A 21,416-nucleotide genomic window follows, 5' to 3' on the forward strand; every position below is an offset into this window, starting at 1 on the left:
TACTTGTAAATCTTTGTACCATACTTATGACTGGTAAATACCACATCAAAACAAAGAATAGTACAAGACATACCATAAATTCAATTTATTGAACTTAAGTACGTAGCCATTGTACACGTGTTTTGTTTTCAGCTATGTATGTTCAGCCCTTACACAGCAATATAAAAAACAGTACAAGAAATCAATTGTCACTAAGACAATTCTGTGGCACTGTGCTATGCTTTGCGACCAAGGTCAAAATGATTTTGGATTTAGGTTTTGCAGTCTTGATCATTGACATAGATATTGCCTTTGACCTGGCTCCATTTATTTTTGCTATATTTTTCATGCACTACTTTGATCGTGCTGGAAAAATGTCTGTGTAAAATTAGCTTATCCCATTGATCTTTCACTTTGACTGCAGTTGCAGATCATAGTATAGTGGCTATGGTGTGATATCCAGCCCCTTGCATGGTAATTAGCCACAGGAAGCCATATTGTGCTATATACCACAAATTTACACATTGTGCTGTCAGTGGAAACACTACGGGACACAAAGGAGGCCAAATGATGTGTGCAAAGGCATCTGTCAGACATCTAGCAGTGAATAAATCAAACCCATAGCATCATCAAGTTATGCCATTAGTCAGTCAGGGAGTAGAAAATCCCTCTGAACAAGAGGTGATTTAAAAAAAAAATTGTACCAATTTATCAGAAATGTTTTGGATTGCCCTGAAGACACTTTGGGCTTGGTTATATAATACCTCAGCAATACTGCCAAGTTACCATGAAGGTATTGTGAGGTTGGTTTCTGATCAATTTTACTGCAAGTATGTGCAAACATCTATGATCCCTATTACTGTACTGTATGATGTCACACACACACGTACACACACACAAGTACACATGTGCGCATGCACGCACACACACATACAATTTATACATCAAATGACGTTTATCATGACATCAACAATTATAGATTATAACTTCTATTTTCCTTTGACAACCTCTACAAAGTCTGTCCCTTTCAATTCCTTTTTGTAGAGACATGATTTTATCTGCAATGTTTTGAGGGTAATAAGGTAGCCATAAATTTTCCAATGTATTATTAAAGCAGAGGGCTTGCATAAGACGCACTGCAGCTTCACCACTGATATTGTTGCCCCACATCCACAACTCAACTAGAGAAGTGTTCTCTTTTATTCCAGCAGTTATTACATCACAAGCATCATCAGTGATTCTGTTGAAATCAATGTGGAGCAGCTGCATTTGGTTTACTCTCATGATTGCAGTTAAAAGGAAAATGGCATTACTGGTTGACAAGCTGGTATCAAACATGTGCAGTTTAATTAATCTAGAAGAGGGATGGGTCAACATTTCATAGAGAGCACAATCTTCTCCAACAGTATAATTATGGCTAATTGCCAACACTTCTACTCTACAATGTATGGTGAGATCACTGATCAAGGAGGAGGATAATCTTGTGAGGCCATTAAATCGCAAGTTCAATTCTTTAATAGTGATATCACTGCCAACCAGGCCACGGTGTAACACATGAAGTCCATAATCTTGAATAAGACAATAAGGCAAATTTAATTTCTCCCACTCCTTGTGTTGCGATTGAGTAAGAAACATTGTGATACACTCCAGATCATAAGGGGGCAGCCTATTGAATCCACTTGCAAGAGTAATGGTTTTATTATCAAAAACTTCTGCTTCCTGTATAGTGTTACAAATTCCTTCTTCACCGGCCTCATAAAAATATCGGAAAAGGCGAAGACATTTTATTTGTTCTTTCAGGAATATTTTTGAAATAGTAACAATGCTACTTCCACCAGAAAGAAATTCTTTAAAAGCCAATTGACTTGCCTTAGTTAGTGAGATGTACATTGCAAACATGTTGGAATGAATATCACTCCAGAATTTTGTTTTAAGTATCTTTAGCTCTTCACATGGTGGAACCTGAGTGACATGATATGCTGCCAAAAATTCCTGAATGGAAAAGTGAACAAAGTTAAATGTCATTACTCTTTTAGTAAGGGCAAAATGCTGCACTGCCTGTAGGAGACCAAACCCATTGATGGCTCCTGCAGTACTTGTGATAGCTGGACAAGTTGCCTTAACCTCATCAAAGGTAAAAATTAGCTTGTGATTATTAAGGGCCTCAAAGGATAACTTTGATAGCTGTTTGATTATTGTATTGTAAGGTTCCTGAAAGTTACTTAGATCAGTTATGTTGCTTTCTTCAAGTGAAAGACCAGACTTGGCAAGATGTCGACAAAAAGTCAGACATATAAAATAACTGTACAGTTCTGTAGAATTGTTGGGAAAGGGAATTCCCTGTTTGTACAAATGAATTAATACCACCATGTTAAACGGAATTGAACACAAGCCATCAATAGTTGCATTGCTTGCAAGATATTCAGTCAGTTTTTTGGCTTCAAGTGGTGTTTCTTTTAATGCCTGTTTTATGTATAGGTTTCGTTCTTCTTCACTAAAACCCAATATGTCAACTATGATAGTTGCTTTCTTTCGGAGCCTCCCTGATGCATGTGGCCGAGATGAAACTACTAAGCCACAACAAGGTAGAACTTCACGATTCAGAATGTCAACAATTAAACTATTTTTCTGCAGATCATCCGGAAATTCATCAAACCCATCAAAAAGGAAAACAACATCTTTACCTCCATTTTTAAATAGGTAGTCACTACATGCAGTGACAATTTCTTTTGCTCTCTCATATCCTTTGCAGAATAACTCAAGAATATCCTTGATGGATGACACTTGTTGCACAGCAGGATTCCGCAATTGTACAAGGAGAACTAGTTTAAACTTTTGCAACAATTGTCCTTTTCCCCAACCACAAGCAATTTCTTGTAGTAACACAGACTTTCCAATCCCAGGTAAACCCTCAATTAAAATAAATTGTGCCTTGTCACTCTCTTGTAAAGGATACAAGACATCTACTAGTTTTTTAGTCGTGCTGTAGTGAGGTGTGGCTTTCAACAATTTGCTGCTGTCATTATATTGGTAATACTTGGGATAAACATCACCCAATTGGACTGCTTTGGGCAATTCCAGTGCTGTTGCCTGTTCAACAGTGTGCTGATCTTGATGGTGAATCAACAGGAGAGGCATAAATTCTTTTGGTGGATTTGGTGGCCACGTTTCTTCATCAAATGCAAATTGCATATTCATGCTAAGTTTACTTACATTCTTAGATAGTATGGACACTGCATTAGCTTCAACTATGTACCCTGTATATAGAAATAACAATGTATAGTATTATGCAAGACACCATTATGCATCCACTCTACCTTGATCAGTTTCTCCATGTTTAATTGTATCAAGTCTCAAGGTCGTCACTATACGAGGATAATAAAATTATACTATTATCATTTTAAGCCTAAATAGTACATTTCTCAAATTTATACTACCTACTGTATATGTTATCATACTAGGTAGAGAATAACAATAGTATAATTATATTACAAGTTTTTTGATTACTATCATACAGTACGATAGTTACTGTACAGTAGGGACCACAAAAGAGTAGGCATGACCCACGAAATAACATCACCCAAAAAACAGCCTCAATTTTCCCTGACTATGATGAGACAGTATTTGTTAGGTAAAACTAAGCCCAAACAAGGTTTCAGATTGACCTGAAACGCTTTCAATAAGTTGCTATGGAATTTTAAAAATAATATATTTAACAGAATTTTCTACTGACTGACTGCCTGACCACCTGACTGACAAGTGTAACTCGATAATGGCTAAGGCTAACGGGCTTGATTTTTTCACTGTTTGACGTTGCTTTAGCCTAAGTGGTGCCTTTTGGCATACCGCAGTACGTATAATGCATTCTTCATGGACTTACCAGTGTCTTCCTTTGTGTCCCATTTATCTTTGCTGACAGTGAAAAGTGTCAATTTGGTGATAGTACGTGATGGCTTCCCTTCATAATGGAAATCGTCTGTATTTTTCATAGTGGCTGTTTTGATTGCAGAGGTGCTTTTCGAACAGTTCTTGATTCGTACTGCTGTGTAATGGGTTGAACACACAACGGGTTGAACACAGCCGACAACGAAGTGTAATGGATACTTCACTTTTCAGATGATAATTGATATAGCTAGCTGGGGCATGCGGCACCAATTCAGATGCAGTATGTGTAGGCTCACCAGTCATAATAATAAAATCATTCACAAACACGTACACAGAAAAATTTGGAATTTTCAGCTAGAGTAGGGACCATAGCACATCGATAAAAAGTACTGAAACAAGCTGGAGTAGTGCACGATATTAAATCACAGTAAAACATTAAGAAGTTTGATATCCCTACTGTGCTCAAGATACCATAATGGAAATGCACAGTAGGGATATAACACTTCTTATTGTTTTACTGTGATTTAATATCGTGCACTACTCCAGCTTGTTTCACTACGTTTTATCGATGTGCTATAGTCCCTACTCTAGTTAAAAATTCCTGTGTACTTGTAGTTAATAATTTATGCTGTTATCCATATTCTCATATGCAGCTAACACAGCTTGTGGCATGATAATTTATGTATATTACTAGTAACTATGGTATGTACAAGTTGAGCTGGATCCTATAATTATAATGATTTTCCCACATGAATTTGGAAACCAGGTGCTTCATGATCACTTATAAAATACATTTAGCGTGTTTGAAAAAGAGTATGTCAACCTAATTAACTTGCTTAATACTGGATTCTTAGTGAATTTAATGTTTAAACACAGAAGTAAGCGCCTATAAGCATAATTACTGTATTCAGTAAATTAAGTGCATGTAGTTGGACTTAAGAGGTTATAAAACTTGTAATAATGTTGAGAAGAGCATAGCCACTCTATAATGCATGAGATTTAGGGCTGTAACAAATATTTGATTTGTTTGGATGTTTGTTAGTTAAGATTTTATTTGATCATAAAGACAACCACCATTAATACTAGACATATTAAAAATTTAAAATAAGAAATAGGGATTGTTAAGAAAAGCCACGAAACAAGAAGGGATCGCTGGGGTGGTAATGTAAACCACAAATCCCTATTTTGACTCTTTATACTCAAATGGAGCATTTATAGATAGTCAAAATAGAGATTTGTGGTTTACATTACCACCCCAGTGATCCCTTCTTGTTTCGTGGCTTTTTTTTAGCGATCCCTATTTATTATTTTAAATTTTTAATATGTCTAGTTTGTGTACTTTTTTCCAAATCCACTTATGGATTATAAGTTAATTGGCACATTATAGTGTAGCCTAAGCTAACAGAGATTTCTCAGTTTAAAAGGTTAACTCATTAACTAGATATCTTAAAGTAATATTAATTTGTAATCTATGATAAAGACTGTATTTTCATTCTGATTTGTACATGCACAAAATAATAAGGCAGGATATATTAATTCCTAGTCTACCCAGTGTTTCAGCCACCATTGTCACACTTTGTGCCAATGCTGAAAACACACTGCTATACAAGCTAGCTACCTGTCAGAAGAATTACTGATTGTGCACCTATCATACAGGAGACAGTGTTGATGACGGCACAGGAGACTTGAAGAAGAACAAGATGTCTTAGGTGTTTATTCTAACAGAAGGAAAAGAATGAAACTCTATGATACAAGTTATAAGAATGGTAACTGTTAGTGTTATAATTCCTGTAGAGCCCATTTTTTTAAAAAAGAGAAGAATGATGCATACATCAAGTATGTGCATTATAGGTGTAGAGTTGTCTAGCAGAATAGGTAGTGAAGAGATAACTATACATTGTAGCTGTAGTGCTATTATTGTAGTGATGATGCTTACAACACCTTTGTACAAATGTACGAGTTGCACGTATGAACATGCAAGGCTGCATGCAGCAGCAACCGTGTGAGTTGGTGTTAATCGGAGGAGAGGGCTAGGCTTGGCTGAAGTCTTCCTATGCCGGTGTCTGCATGTACAAATCACAATGTCACTATACTAGTGGCCAGTGGCGTAGCTAGTCTTACATGATTACCAGGGATTTGGCAGTCATACCCATGCAAGACTACTTTAAACTGGCATATTGAGTTCCAACTGCCAGGACGTAGATTGGGCTCTAGCCCTGGAAAGCCTAGGTGTAGCCTGCTAGCAGCAGTGTCTCATAAAGTGGAACACCATAGGTATAGTCAGCAAATTTAAGTCTGGTTAGCATGTGTTCATAAATGCTTACAACTGTCAATGTCACTAGCTGATCAGAGAATGTGCTAGAGTAAGTACACAGTAGCTAGTTACAGTGACATAAGCACAGTAGCACACAATCCTCCCATATAAGACTGTCAGGCTTCACACCCTTAAGTTGTTTATGACATGGATACCATATGGGAGGGTTGTTGATGGTATGTGGTTAGACCACAAAATATTTTTAAATGGTAGGGTTGTAATAAACACCCCACCCATCCTTTTCTCTGTGTGAAAAGCAGCCATAATATCAGCGCTACCATTCTTCCCCCTATAATGGACAAACAAAGCACTCACTGTGATGGCTAGGAAGAGAATAAACCGATGCCTTGCATGCGTGCTTGAACGGCTTCTTGTAGCGAACACGGGAAGCTTACTAGAGACCCTATTATGGCGATCTTGTAAGGTAAAAGAGTACTACACAACTTCAATCTGCCATCTATTAACGTTATAAATACTATAGTCGAACAATACGCATCCCTGAGCACACAAGATCCCGTAATTGTGTTCTTCTGTGGCTTCTTCCGTATACGGAATAGCAGGCAATGGCGAAGAACTTAGAAATTTATCGAGGTGGAGGCCGGTTAGCGATCTGTGGAGTATGGGTTACTTAATGGGTCATGGACACGCGGAAGGACTCAGTGAGTAAGGCTGTGTAGTTTTTATCACGAAAAATGGAAGCCTTGGGCTATACACGAGTGAAACAAATAATAATAATAATAATAATAATATGAATAATAATACTAGATGAATTAAAAATTGGAAATTTTAAAATGGGAATAGGGATCGCTGAAAAAAGCCACAAAACAAGAAGGGATCGCTGGGGTGGTAATGTAAACCAAAAATCCCTACTCATTTCAAAATGACAGAGCATGTAACTAAAAATTTATGACAGAGTCAAAATAGGGATTTGTGGTGTACATTACCACCCCAGCGATCCCTTCTTGTTTTGTGGCTTTTTTCAGCGATCCCTATTCCCATTTTAAAATTTCCAATTTTTAATTCATCTAGTTTGTGTACTTTTTAATTAATCCAATAATGGATTATGAGATTTCCTTTATTGATAATAAAGACTGTTGTGAATAGTGTAATTTTGCATTCTGCATAGTAACACTGTCAACATTTCAGTACACACATGAAACTGATCAAATTGCAATGTGCATACAGACTGAGAGTCTCCTAATATGAGCTACAATTTACATTACTGGTGCCTTTAATAGCTGTCAAATTCAGTGCAAGGATTGTTGTTACACACTTGACTGCATTATTAGAGTATTTACATGACTGCTCTATTAGAGTATTTAATCTGGATAACCCGCCCACGTACAATAATCACGGAGCGAAAAAACCACCTGGCAACAAAGTCATCAGCCCAGATTAAGATTCCTGGCCTATACTGAGTTTAATAAAGACGGATTCTATTAGCCACAAGTAGCACACACCAAAAACTAAACTCTGAGCGTGATCTTGTATGACTTCTCGAGCTTAATGGCATTTTGGAAAGAAGAAATGGCCCGGTTTGGGCTGTTTCCATCCAAAAACGAAATCAAAAATAGGTCATGGACACGCACAATGATCCATTCAGCAAGCCTTGCTACTTTTTATCCCAGGATTCTCCTTGTAAACTTCGCTATGCCTGTGAAAGAATAATAATATTATGAATAATTATACAACCAAGTACTAAGAATAATACGAAATGCGGTTAAAATTACGTCATTAATAATGAATAAATAAATAAATAAATAATGTTTGAGAAAACTACGAGGCCTAGAGACATGAACTAAGCGAGGATAAATTCGCCTGTGAATGAAGGCGCAACCGTATAATAAGTACGCCTGTCCGTGCTGATGACTTTACCGTACGTGCAATTCTATATAACGCCCGGCACCACACCCTCGTTTAATTACAGATTGCTCGAAGGAGAAGATTAGTAAACATCCATGGAGAGGCCAGACACCACTTCACTGGTAAACAACAACATTACAAGTATGTGTAAATGTTTGTGTATTTTGTGTGCAGGATACGCGATCCAGGCGTCATGCAGTGCCAACCAGCTGATGACCAGTTGGGATACCAGCTGATGCGCTCATGATTGGAAATGCTGCGTAACGGGTTGAACATAGCTGACATCGAAGCGTAATGGATACTTCACTTTTCAGACGATAATTGATACAGCTGGGGCGCGCGGTGCCATTTGATATGTGGTATGCGTGGGTTCACCAGTCACGGTAATAAAATTATTTACAAAAAAGTTAACAAACAAGTACATGAAAAAATTTGGAATTTTCAATTAGAGTAGTGACCATAGCACATTGATAAAAAGTACTGAAACAAATTGGAGTAGTCCATGATATTAAATCACTGTAAAACAATAAGTGTTATATCCCTACTGTGTATTTCCATTATGGTATCTTGAACACAGTAGGGATATAACACTTCTTATTGTTTTACTGTGATTTAATATCATGAACTACTCCAACTTGTTTCATTACTTTTTATAGATGTGCTATGGTCCCTACTCTAGTTGAAAATTCCAATTTTTTTGTACACTTGTATAATATATAATGTACCACTCTGCGTGGGCAGTTCAAAAGCACCGCCAATGCCATAACTCGTATATATGTAGGACCGCAGGCCCGAGGGCAAAGGGCATACATATCAGGCAAAGTCCGAATGCCCATGTTACAACTAATATGTAACACTTGTTAGGCTGTTAGCCTGTAATCAAAACTGAGGATTTTTAGCACAAGCATGTTTATAGTGTATAGCTTCTAACTATCGATTGTGGTGCTGTAATAGTAAATGTCAGTGTGATGATTCATGGATTTACGGTAAGCCATGTAAAATTTACGGATGAGCAAAAACGTCAATGTTACAATATATAGATATACGGAAAGCCACGTGTAATTTATGAGGAGTCGTTATAATGAGCGGAAAAGACGTTGTCAGCAAGTCTTTGATAAGAAAAGGACCTACTTCTGGTTACAGCTCTGATCATTACAAATGATTTTGTTTGGGTTTGGACAATTGGTGTCCCTGCTGTAGTAACATGGAACGGCCAAAGAAAAGTTTGTCCCTGAAGCAACCACGCGATAAACAGGACAATGGTCTTTCTAAGAAAGGAAATGAAAACAATGAAAGGGAAGATAGATTCGTCTTTGATGTTATGATCGATGATCTTGCCAAGTTCAAGGAGGGTGAGACCCCTGCTAACACTGAAAAGAACACAGAATTAGTATGCCGAAATTTTGAATTATGGCGAATAGCTCAAAACAATAAGTGTCCTGATGATCAATGCCCCAAGGATGTCCTTAGGACTGCAGAAGATAAGATTCTTTGTGAATAGTTGTGTAAATACATTACCAAGACACGGAAATCTGATGGAACAGAGTACACTCCACGGAGCCTATCCTTTCTTTTAGCTGGACTTCAGATGCGAATTAGAAAGTTAAGACCAACAAAGGAGATTAATTTTTTCAGGATATAGCATTTAGGGAACTAAAAAATGTGTGTGATTTGGTTTTCAAGAGACTGCACGCAAAAGGAATTGGGACAGAAACTAAATCTACACCTGTATTGTCAAATCATGAAGAGGATAAGCTTTGGGAAAGCGGTGTTATTGGTCTTGATACACCAATAGGTTTGTTAAAAGTTGTCTTCTTTTATAATGGAAAGAACTTTTGCTTGCGTGGACGAGAAGAACATCGCAGCTTGAGGATTTCTCAGTTTAAAAGGGAAGCAACTATTGTAATAGAAAGACCCTCAGCAGCTATGTCTATCAAGAATTCAGGTCAAAAATAATTAAGGAGGATTTGCTTCATTAAATTTAGATAACAAGGTGGTAAGACAGTACAAGACTGATTCACCAAGGTGCCACGTTAAAATACTCAACAAGTATTTCAGCATCTTGCCAGAGGATGCAGAAAGTAATGATGAGTTTTACCTTAAACCACTGCTTGAGCCTCCAAGTAATCCCAATGCTCTGTGGTTTACACTTGCACCAATTTGTAGAAATAAATTGGGAGATATGAATAAAGACATGTGTAAAGAAACTGGGTTGATTAGGTATACAAACCACAGTCTGCGACCATGTGGAACAACCACTATGTACCAGGCAGATGTGTCTGAAAAGTTAATCTAGCAGAGGACAGGGCATGGGTCACTTGATGCTTTGAGAAAGTATGAGCGTACTTCAAAAATGCAGCTTTTGGATGTGTCTAATGTATTATCAAGCAGTAAATCTACAGGGGGCGATACCACCTCTAATACCATTGATCTTAGCAAGGCAAAAGTTGTGCAGCAATCTCCACGATCATTGAAACCCTCACCAGCAATTGTTTTTAGTGGATGCAACTTTTCAGGATGTTCTGTTAACCTTTCGAGTGGTCAGCCAAGTTTAAAGGCCATTTCTGAGGAAGTTCTCACACGACTATCTGTTGATGAGATATTTGAAGACTGAATACAGCTATCAAAAGCTAAGTTGAAACAATTGCAATGTGTGATTTAAGTTAATTGCTAATTTGCTGTCAAATAATAATACTTATAGAACTTTGCATGGGCGAGATCAAAGGAAAAAGTGTACTTTAAATATCATAAAGTACACTCTCAGCCGGCCAACTACTTTATCGACCACAAAGAGTGCTTTATTGCACCGCAAAGAGTGCTTTATTCGTTCAATAAAGCACTCTTTGCCGTGCAATAAAGCACTCTTTGTGGGCAATAAAGCACAGTTGCCCACGTGCCTTAGTGTAGGCTAATAGCCTACGGGGCTCGCGCCAGTACGACTAATCACCCAAGCCGGTGAAGGCTGATAGCCTCACCACGCTGAGTGATCAATCACCCCAGCCAATACGAGTTCCACCACTGGATTGCTTTTATAGACATACCTAAATGCTTCGATGATGGGTGGGAGAAGGTAATGTTGATGTTACGTTTGTTAATGTAAACGGACAAGTCCTGGAGATATCACGGAAATACTTCACCATGTGACTCACAATAGAATCGATTGTGGGTTGCGAGCAAAACCTGCCAAAAGATGCGATGAACGTCTACTATGCCAAACTATGGTGAAATACGCGTGAGTTACTTTGTTAAACTAGTTTGTGTGCGTTCAGGCTGCTAATAGTTCGTGCAACGCTTGTTAATTGCGAGTCCTAGTGTATGGTGAAGCTACACGACTAGAAAGTTCCATAAATCATTTAAAGCATACCCTTGCTCGTGCTATATGAAAAATAAAGTACTCGGCGCTTGGCCTCGATGCTAATAAAGCACTCGGCTTTGCCTCGTGCTTTATTAGCATCTCGGCCACGCACCTAGTACTTTATTTTTCATATAGCACTCGCGGCTATGCTTTAACATATACTAATGATATAATATTGAATCGTTTATCATAATTGCATCCAACCATAGTTGCTGTAGCTGTAGACTGTTCTTTTGGTGAATCTAAAAAAAATAGAAACATAATAAATACATTTGGGTATTATGAACCAACAAATCCTAGACATCACAGAAAAGTTCATTTCATTGTTATAATCAACGCTATTGAATTTATTAAGGATTAATAAATAGGTTACTAAAGGTATAGATCGGTAAGGCTGTGTTATTTCTGTAAAATGGGCATGGTACTTACTTCAAAACGTGCCGAAACACTTGTTAAATAAGCTATAGCACCAGTTCTCACCTTATCCCAACATTTTTCAACTCTTAGGGTAGCGAGGTTAACAAAATGCTTTCTGTCTGCATGGTTTTTGTGGCCAAATCCAACTCATGCATAATAATCACTGCTTGAAGGCTCTTAGTTTACTAATTTGTTAAGCTGCTTTACTGTAGTTATACTGCTAGTAAAATGTCAGTAACTTTAAGTATATGTTACATAATTGTTTTACTAAGTTTTAAACTCTTAGTAAAACATCAGTGAATGCAGGTTTACTGAAGAACTACTAAAATAACAAACAATTAACTGTTCCATATACTGAGGATATACCACTCTAGTAAACTAAGAAACTTCAAGCAGTGAATCCTGTGAGTACTAATCCATTCCCACTATCAATTTCGGCATCTACGTCTATATAATCAGCACCCAGTTGAAGCCCGGCTACATTTCATATGTAGCCCGGCTAGCTGGGCTACATACAAAATGTAGCCCGGGCGGTTCCTTTGATCTAAGGTGTGAAAGTGTTACATGGCACTATTGTAGACTGCAGTGAGTACATTATAACTTATAATGCACTGGTTGCAGTTTTGCAGACCACAATGAGTGCATTATATGTGACCAAATTTTACAAAACTGATCCAAATCGCACATCAGGAAAAATTAAACTAACGCCTCCAGTGGATAGCTACACTATCGTACTAGTAGTTTTCACACTCAGTACTACTCAAACTACTCAAGGCTGGTTTTAAAAGATGTCTTTTCTGGGTGGTGTGTAGAGCTCGAATGGCAGTTTTAGGCCTTGTGAAATTTTAGAGTTGCTGTAGAAAAAGCTATAGAAATCAAGGTGGATGACTAAAAGCAAAGGAAAAAGTCAGAAATGCTTAAAATGTACCAGAGATTGTCATGATTACCTTTGGTAAAGTTGGATAATGTAGTTGCCCTGTTATGTACATCGTGATTAAGAATTTGCACATTGAAAGTTATCATGGAATAGACAGATGTGGTACAGAATGAATATCTACATTAAATATGTGATTGGGAATGTTTGTTAAAATAAGGTCAAGCGTATTTCCAGCAATATTCGTTGGTTTACAAATTAGCTGAGAAAATTGAAATCAAAATAATGGTCACAGAACTTGGCTGAGGTAGGAGAGAGGCCACACAAGAAGTCCTAATTGAAATCATCAAGAAGTAGTAAGTTATTAGTAGCACTGTTAATTGAGTGACTGTAGATAGTTAAAATTTTTGATTACTGTAAGCATAGAAATTTTCGTGGTGCATAAAGTTTCACAGATTTCGTGGTTTGCAGCTGATCCACGAAAATTAATTCACATAAGCAGATCCATGGAAATAAATCAATTTAGAAACTCATGTCTCAGCTTGAGCAGACCTAATCACTGTCGCCACCAATGCACTTTCATTATACTATTAACGCACATTTAATTCTATGTAATGCGCGACATACGACCTGTGCACTTGTTCACCGCATGAATAGATACTGATGGCCTTTTTCAAGTATTAAGACCCATTTCCTCTGATTCCAGCAAGCAAGATCCTTTTGTGGTGAGTCAACTCCACAAAATGGTTTGCTTAGTCCCTTGGTCCCAGATAAGTATGCCAGCTGCACCATAAATGGAGTAACCAAAGCTGTTAAGCTGTAGTGACCTTAAAGCACAAATTTCGCTCCCCACGGCTCCTTGAGAAAATAAACTGGCTCATCAAGATTAAGCAACAAAAATTATACCCACGAAATTTAATACACTTGCAAACCTGTCTTTTTGGCAAACCGCAAAAAATTTACCCACAAAATTTAACACACTTACAGTAGGTACTCTTCAGAAGAATGTGGGGGGTATATACTAAGCAATAAATAATCAGAAAGCCTGACTGAAAGCACTTCTAAGTAAGGAGAAGATAAAACTTTATATGATTTAGAATTATGGATAGCTAACATCACTCCACCACCACTAGAGCCATGATTTTTGCGAATCAGTGAATAGTTAGAGGGTAGAATTTCATTATCATAATAATATTAGACAACCAGATCTCAGTTACTAATATAAAACCTGGGGATCTTCAATAAACATAGTCCTGGAAAAGTTTTAACTAATTTATTATACTATTACTACATATGTACCAAAAACATCCAAAATGCAAGATATAAAATGCAAGATATGGAATAAACAAGCATCATACATGGGACCATTGTGGGAATTGCCATATCCAGTAATGAGAGTATGAAAATACTGCTTGCACCCAACGCAACTACACAAGCAAGCTGAAGTACATGGATTGTCACATATGTACAGCTATTTAGGGTTATGTAGTATTCAGATTTGATCTAGTCACTTGCAGGCATGGGGCCAAGTACATTTAAAAGTACTTAAGTAAAGTACAAGTACTTTTGAATTTTCCAAGTACAAGTACAAGTACTCCAGCAGCAATCAAGAGAGTACTTAAGTAAAGTACAAGTACATGCTGGAAGTACTTAAGTAAAGTACAAGTACATTTGCTGTAGCAAAATATATACTGTATTCAGTGTATTGTAGTATGTAAGTGTGCCTAGGGGCATGGTACTTTCAGGTTTTTGTCAACCATTCTCTCTCTTAAACCCTTAAAATAAATAGCAGCATTGCTTTTGTTTGCCGGAATGCTATGACATCATTAATCATGGCTACATGATACATAGTAAGGTTGAGGAAGGCACTAAAATAATTGAAAGAAGTTGTTTCATACAATTTTATTGTTCTCATTGTACACCCATTGTGTACAAACTATGTATAATGTGTGCAGTACTTACAAGTATTTAAAAGTACTTTAAGTACTCAAGTACATACAAGTACTTGAGTATAAGTACAAGTACATTGGAGATATTAAGAAAGTATTTGAGTTAAGTACAAGTACTTTCAAATCTGTACTTAAGTATACTTAAGTACAAGTACTCATGTACTTGGACCCATGTCTGGTCACTTGTCGCTATTGACTAGGTGGTGGTGGACTGGGAGGAATCAGGGGTGACAATTCAGCTCAATTAATTTATGTTGCGTCCTCCTATTATTGCCATATAACTTACTATCACAGCCATTTCTAGGCCACCATCTTGGATTACACTTTTTTCACTCTTGATTTTTATGGAGGATACACTGTTTTCACAGCTTAGCTGTTTACGTTTGCGTCTAACAAAGTTACTGTATTCTGAACAACTTTTTACAACAAAATTATAACAAAGTCTTACTGTACTTACCTCCCAAACTGGCTTTATTCTTGACTCTTTCAAGCAATGTTGGAAATCCAATATTTTGCAATGCTATTGTTAATTTCTCCTGGCTTGCTTGGAGGTCTGACCGAAGCCAAAATTGATACATGTCTGTGCAGCACTGTTCCACATCTCTTAGATGGTTAGCCTTTATGATATTCAATCTATTAACATCCAGTTTCAACTGCACTCCAAGATCATGCCATTTACTTGCAACCGTAGGTCTGATGCATCTGTTAAACTCGGCTAAATCTGGCAGCAAGCCTGCATACACACATGGTATAGTAAAAATATAGTAACATTTGGAGTTAAATAATAATAATATTTATACACAGAGTACAGTATAGTAATTAGGTGACCCAGTCAGTCTTTTCAAATTACAAGTTTGATATCTCATAACTTTCTAATTCCCTCCCTTACATGTATCTATTTCAAATTTTGTCACTTACATAACTTAATTTTACAACCATTTCAAGCTGGCCAAGTTTCAAGCTGCTACAAGACAAGTGATGAATTGTCAGCTCATGCGAATGGGAGAAGCTATAAGACTGTTTTATCAGATTAGATCACATTATAATATATGCATAATGTTGTGTCACCATACAATACAGTTGTAATGTATAGTAGAAAATTGAGGCTAGTTTTGTGTGATGTTATTTCAAGGTCCTTTGTTGTCCCTACTATACAGTTTGATAGTACTACTATACAGTATGATAGTACTGTATAGTATGGACCACAAAGGCCCATGAAATAATATCACTCAAAAACCAGCTTCAATTTTCCTTGACGACTATGAAGCAGTATTGGTTAGGTAAAACTAAACTCAAACAAGCTTTCATATCAACCCAAAATGCTTTCAACAAGTTGCTACAAAATTTTTAAAACATATTTATTTAATGGAATTTTCTACTGACTAGCTGACTAAGTCACTGATGCCTTCAGACAAGCATAACTCGATAACGGCTAAGGCTACGGAGTTGATTTTTCACTGTTCGATGTTGCTTTGGCCTGACAGGTGCTTTTTGACATACTGCAGTACATACAATGCATTCTTCATGGACTTACCAATGTCCTCCTTTGTGTCCCATTCATCTTTGCTGACAGCAAAAAGTGTCGATTTGGCAGTAGCACATGATGGCTTCACTTTGTAATGGAAATCATCTGTATTTTTCATAGTGGCTATTTTGATTGCAGAGGTGCTTTTCGAACAGTTCTTGATTCGTACTGCTGTGTAACAGGGTATACATAGCCAACAACAAAGCATAATGGATACTTCAGTTTTCAGATGATAATTGGTAGCTGGGGTGTGCGGCACCATTTCTTTCGGTATGCAAGGATTTGCAGAGGTGCTTTTCGAACAGTTCTTGATTTGAAATGCTATGTAATGGGTTGAACATATATAGCTGACAACGAAGCTATATAGCTGACAACGAAGCGTAATGGATACTTCACTTTTCAGACAATAACTGATGTACATAGCTAGGGTACATGGCACCATTTCAGATGCAGTATGCATGGGTTCACCAGTCATAATAATTATTTACAAAAACGTTAACAAACAAGTACATGGAAAAAATTGGAATTTTCAACCAGAGTAGGGACCATAGTGCATCAATAAAAGGTACTAAAACAAACCGGAGTAGTGCACGATATTAAATCACAGTAAAACAATAAGAAGTGTTATATCCCTACTGTGTTCAAGATACCATAATGGAAATGCACAGTAGGGATAAAACACTTCTTATTGTTTACTGTGATTTAATATCATGCACTACTCCAGCTTATTACTTTTATCAATGTACTATGGTCCGTGTACTTGTGGAAATTAGGGAGCATTACACAATTGATACATATGTACACATCTATTATAACCTATTTGCCCATTATGGAGAAGCAAATCTCTACTCTAGTTGAAAATTCCAATTTTTTTGTGTATTTCTCCATAAATAGGACTTATTAACAAACTACAAATGGGTTTGTGCCAATTATGCCTGCATAATTTGATCATAATACCTGTAGACTAGTAAAAGCATCAACATTATGCCAGCATAGTAGAACAGTTTCAAGATATTTAATTAATGTGCATGCAAAATATGAACACATGCACTACAAGTTATTATTATTGCATTTCAAATCAAGAAAACTTGTGATTTTTTTAAAACTGTTTTTTGGCTGATTATAATATTGAGATACTCTAATGGAGCAGTCACTTACTCTAATACAACCAACAGTCAGCAAATGCTGATATGTATAATTATACTTCAATAAAATAAATAAAACTCTCTTCAAGCTTATAATAATTGTCTTGTTTTTAAAAACATAATTTTGAGCATAAGTGAGCACTGCTAAAAAGCAAAATAGACTAACTAGATCAAGTCTAATCACAAAATTATTGGCTGCTAATCCATAATCAATTTCAGGCATGCCTATATAAAAAATTCAACTCTGGGTGACCATAGCACATTGAAAAAAAATACTGAAACAACCTGGAGTAGTGCATGATATTAAATTGCAGTAGAACAACAAGAAGTACTACAGTATATTCCTACTGTGCATTTTCACTATGGTATCTTAAGCACAGTAGGGATATAACACTTCTTATTGTTTTACTGTGATTAAATATTGTGCACTACTCCAGCTTGTTTCAGTACTTTTTATCAATGTGCTATGGTCCCTACTCTATCAAATTTTTTGTGTACTTGTTTGAAAACTTTTTTGTAAAATAAAATTATGATGACTGGTGAACCCACGCATACCGCATCAAAAGAAAGAAATGGCTCAGCACTTAATTATCATCTGAAAAATGAAGTATCCATTACGCTTCATTGTCAGCTATGTTCTACCCATTACATAGCATTACAAATCATGAGGTGTTCAAAAAGCACCTCTGCAATCAAAGTAGCCAGTCACTATGAAAAATACGGACAATTTCCGTTACAAAGGTAAGCCATCACATGCTACCACCAAATCGACACTTTTAGCTGTCAGCAAAGATGAATGGGACACAAAGGAGGACACTGGTAAGTCCATGAAGAATAGATTGTATGCACTGCAGTATGCCAATAGGCACCTCTCAGGCTGAAGCAGCGCCTAACAGCCTAAAAATCAAGCTTGTAGCCTTAGCCGTTATCAAGTTATGCTTGTCTGAAGGTATCAGTCGGTCAGTCAGTCAGTCAGTCAGTCAGTCAGTCAGTCAGTCAGTCAGTCAGTCAGTCAGTCAGTCAGTCAGTCAGTCAGTCAGTCAGTCAGTCAGTCAGTCAGTCAGTCAGTCAGTCAGTCAGTCAGTCAGTCAGGAGGGCAGGAAGGAAGGAGGGCAGGCAGGCAGGCAGGCAGGCAGGCAGGCAGGCAGGCAGGCAGGCAGGCAGGCAGGCAGGCAGGCAGGCAGGCAGGCAGGCAGGCAGGCAGGCAGGCAGGCAGGCAGGCAGGCAGGCAGGCAGGCAGGCAGGCAGGCAGGCAGGCAGGCAGGCAGGCAGGCAGGCAGGCAGGCAGGCAGGCAGGCAGGCAGGCAGGCAGGCAGGCAGGCAGGCAGGCAGGCAGGCAGGCAGGCAGGCAGGCAGGCAGGCAGGCAGGCAGGCAGTCAGTCAGTCAGTCAGTCAGAAAATTTTGTAAAGCATAACTTTATTGTAGCCATTTCTAAGCTTGGTCAAACTTCTTGTTTAATAGCATAGGTGTATTTAGGCCAAAACTATACCTTGATGAGTGACCCAGTTCATGGTAATGGAATGACACAATCTTTTGTAGCCCATTGCACTCGAGACTCATGATTGATTAACAAGCAGCTGTAACTTTTTTCCTGTACAGGCATTGTATAATCGATTGTTTTATACTTCTTGTTGTCTTATCGTTATAACTCCAAACACTTTTACCAGATAAGGCTAAAACTTTAACAGCCCATTGGTTTTCACTCTAGAAATCATAAGATGAAGTTCGAGGAAAATGCAAACAGGTTGGGTTTTTGCCCAGTGGGTCACATATCATTATGGTCCAAAAGCAACAAAAACAGTAGAAATTTAGTTTTCTGCTGAGTGTACAAGTACTATGGAACCCCATTAATTATATCTAAATCAAAACAGCCAAGCTGCAAAAAAAAGAGTGCGCGCCCCCCAAAAGACCAGGGTGAAAATAGATGTGAAATCCAAGGTGGCAGCCAAGAAATGGCTGTGATGGTAGGTTAATGGCAAAACATTTAATTATGACAATTCAGGTGAATTTGTGTTGCCTCCTCCACTAGGATTCGACACCAAATTCACCTGAATTGTCGTAATTAAAATGTTTGCCATTAACCTACAATCATAGCCATTTCTTGGCCACCACCTTGGATTTCGCATCTTTTTTCACCGTGGCATTTTTGGGGGCCGCACTTTTTTTTTACAGCTTGGCTGTTTTGGTTTAGATATAATTATGCACATGTTTTAGGGACTGATATTACTGCCTACATGCTGGGAAAATATCAGCTCAACTGTCAAAGCACCGGCATCGCTGCTGCTAGAGCAAATGCTGGTTCACCTCTGCATTTTTAGTACACCCCAAGCTAGGTTCCAATCTTTCTTTTACTAAAACATGCTTTTAAAAATCATGTAGATCACTACATTGACACAGAGGGGTGTTGTCAGCAGAGTCATAGCTGCAAATGCAGCCTCTCTATTCCTGATAGAGGGAATGTGATAGTGCAAGGTCTCCGTAGGATGACAGCTGAATAGGTTCATGTTATGCACAGCTTAACACCATGAGTGGCCTAGAATGGCAAGAGTCTGGGAAAGGCTGATAATAGCACTGCCCCTGATGTCTCGCTTACTAAAGTATCTGCCACAATAAATCTGGTATCAATGGCTTAACATCAAATTATGTATCAGCAGTTAGCACATTCTGGTTACATTTGGTTATGATGAATAGACAAATCCTAAAGATATCACAGAGAATTTCATTTTCATGAATATAATGTTTTAATCAGTGCAATTGAATCATTTGTGGAATAATTATGGTGTTTACTAAAGGTCTAGATAGGTAAGCTTGCTTGTACAATGGTTACTTCATGCAGAGTAGTAGCTTCATGATAAGGGTCAGGCAAAGTTCTCATGTATACGTATGTTACAACTAATACATAAGCGCACTTTGATGGAACACAATTAATACACAAAGTACATTTTGATGGAAATATAGCACAATTAATTTTAATCAAAAGTATAATTATAATGCTACCCATTGTATTCAATACAATACTATGTTTCGTACTGCAAACTTAGGTTTGCATGATTGTCAGGTTTTCTCACATATATACCATTTTGACACCTCAGATGAAAAGAAACCACAGGGTTATATTTTTCATATTGCTATAATCACAAGGCGTAGGCCTGTGTTGATTATGCCAGCATAATTTGGGTAGCCAAAGTTTTGAGCATAATGTCAGCATATTAGGCACAATTTTTGTGCATTGGTTATCAGAGAAGCCGAAACTCTGCCTATTTTGCATGATGCAGAATGGGATAGTATGCAACACAGTAAAAACCAGATTTACAGCTACTTGTGAAGGAAAGACTAGTTAAAAATTGATATACTCTAATAGAACAGTCATTACATGTTGAAATATCCTAATAGAACGTTCACAGATGCACTATATATTCTAATAATGCACAATTGTACTCATATGAGTACGTTTGGAGAATAATTGGACAAAACTGGGAATAATTGGAGCATAATGTGAGAAATTTGTGTAGCATTGCTCAAAAGCATAATAGTCTCAGGCCTAACAAGGCGATATCATGATTATTTAGGGAAACTTTATCATGATATAGCCCTGACTACAAATGCCTTTGATGCTGAAGCAGTACAAAGCATTTGTCCACTTTAAATTATATAATAAAAAAGCTGTTTAAATAGTGGGTTTGAGTTTAACATAGATTCTAATATAGTAGGCTAACAGTAAAAGTGCTAGGATGGAAGTGCAATATGTTATAGTTAAAGCACCGCCACGCATGTGTACAGACAATACAGTACGGGGGATGGGGGGGTGTCGAGAGGCTAATACAGCACAAGGCGAAGCCGAGTGCTGTATTTGCCTTGAGACACCCCTGAGTACTATATTTTCCGTACACACAAGCAAGGCGGTGCTTTAAGTGTTATTTTGTACTTCCTGGTCGCGTCTGGCTCTGAGCAATTTTCTCTAGTACTCAAACCGCTGCGATTTTCGGTGATAAAGATATCAGTAAGTGTTTAACTAATCTATTTCTAGTTGTAGAACAAGCATAGGATTAGTTTGGCTAGTTTTAGTGATTTACAATGCTAAGCACGTGATCAATCATGCTGTCTTAGTG

At 37.6% G+C, this 21,416-nt stretch overlaps 1 protein-coding gene across 1 annotated transcript in view; it reads right to left on the bottom strand.

Moving 5' to 3' along the window:
* Positions 1-2,340: 2,340 nt before the first annotated feature.
* LOC136255205 (uncharacterized) overlaps positions 2,341-21,416 on the bottom strand; it is a gene marked incomplete at its 3' end in the record, with an annotated part of 43,073 nt that continues 23,997 nt past the window's right edge. Inside the window, 3 exon segments of the mRNA XM_066047928.1 lie at positions 2,341-3,236; positions 3,297-3,344; positions 15,094-15,369. Of these exon segments, the coding sequence (XP_065904000.1) occupies positions 2,341-3,236; positions 3,297-3,344; positions 15,094-15,369 (1,220 nt within the window).

This window comes from Dysidea avara, chromosome 5, assembly GCF_963678975.1.
Source record: "Dysidea avara chromosome 5, odDysAvar1.4, whole genome shotgun sequence".
NCBI classification, from domain to species: domain Eukaryota; kingdom Metazoa; phylum Porifera; class Demospongiae; order Dictyoceratida; family Dysideidae; genus Dysidea; species Dysidea avara.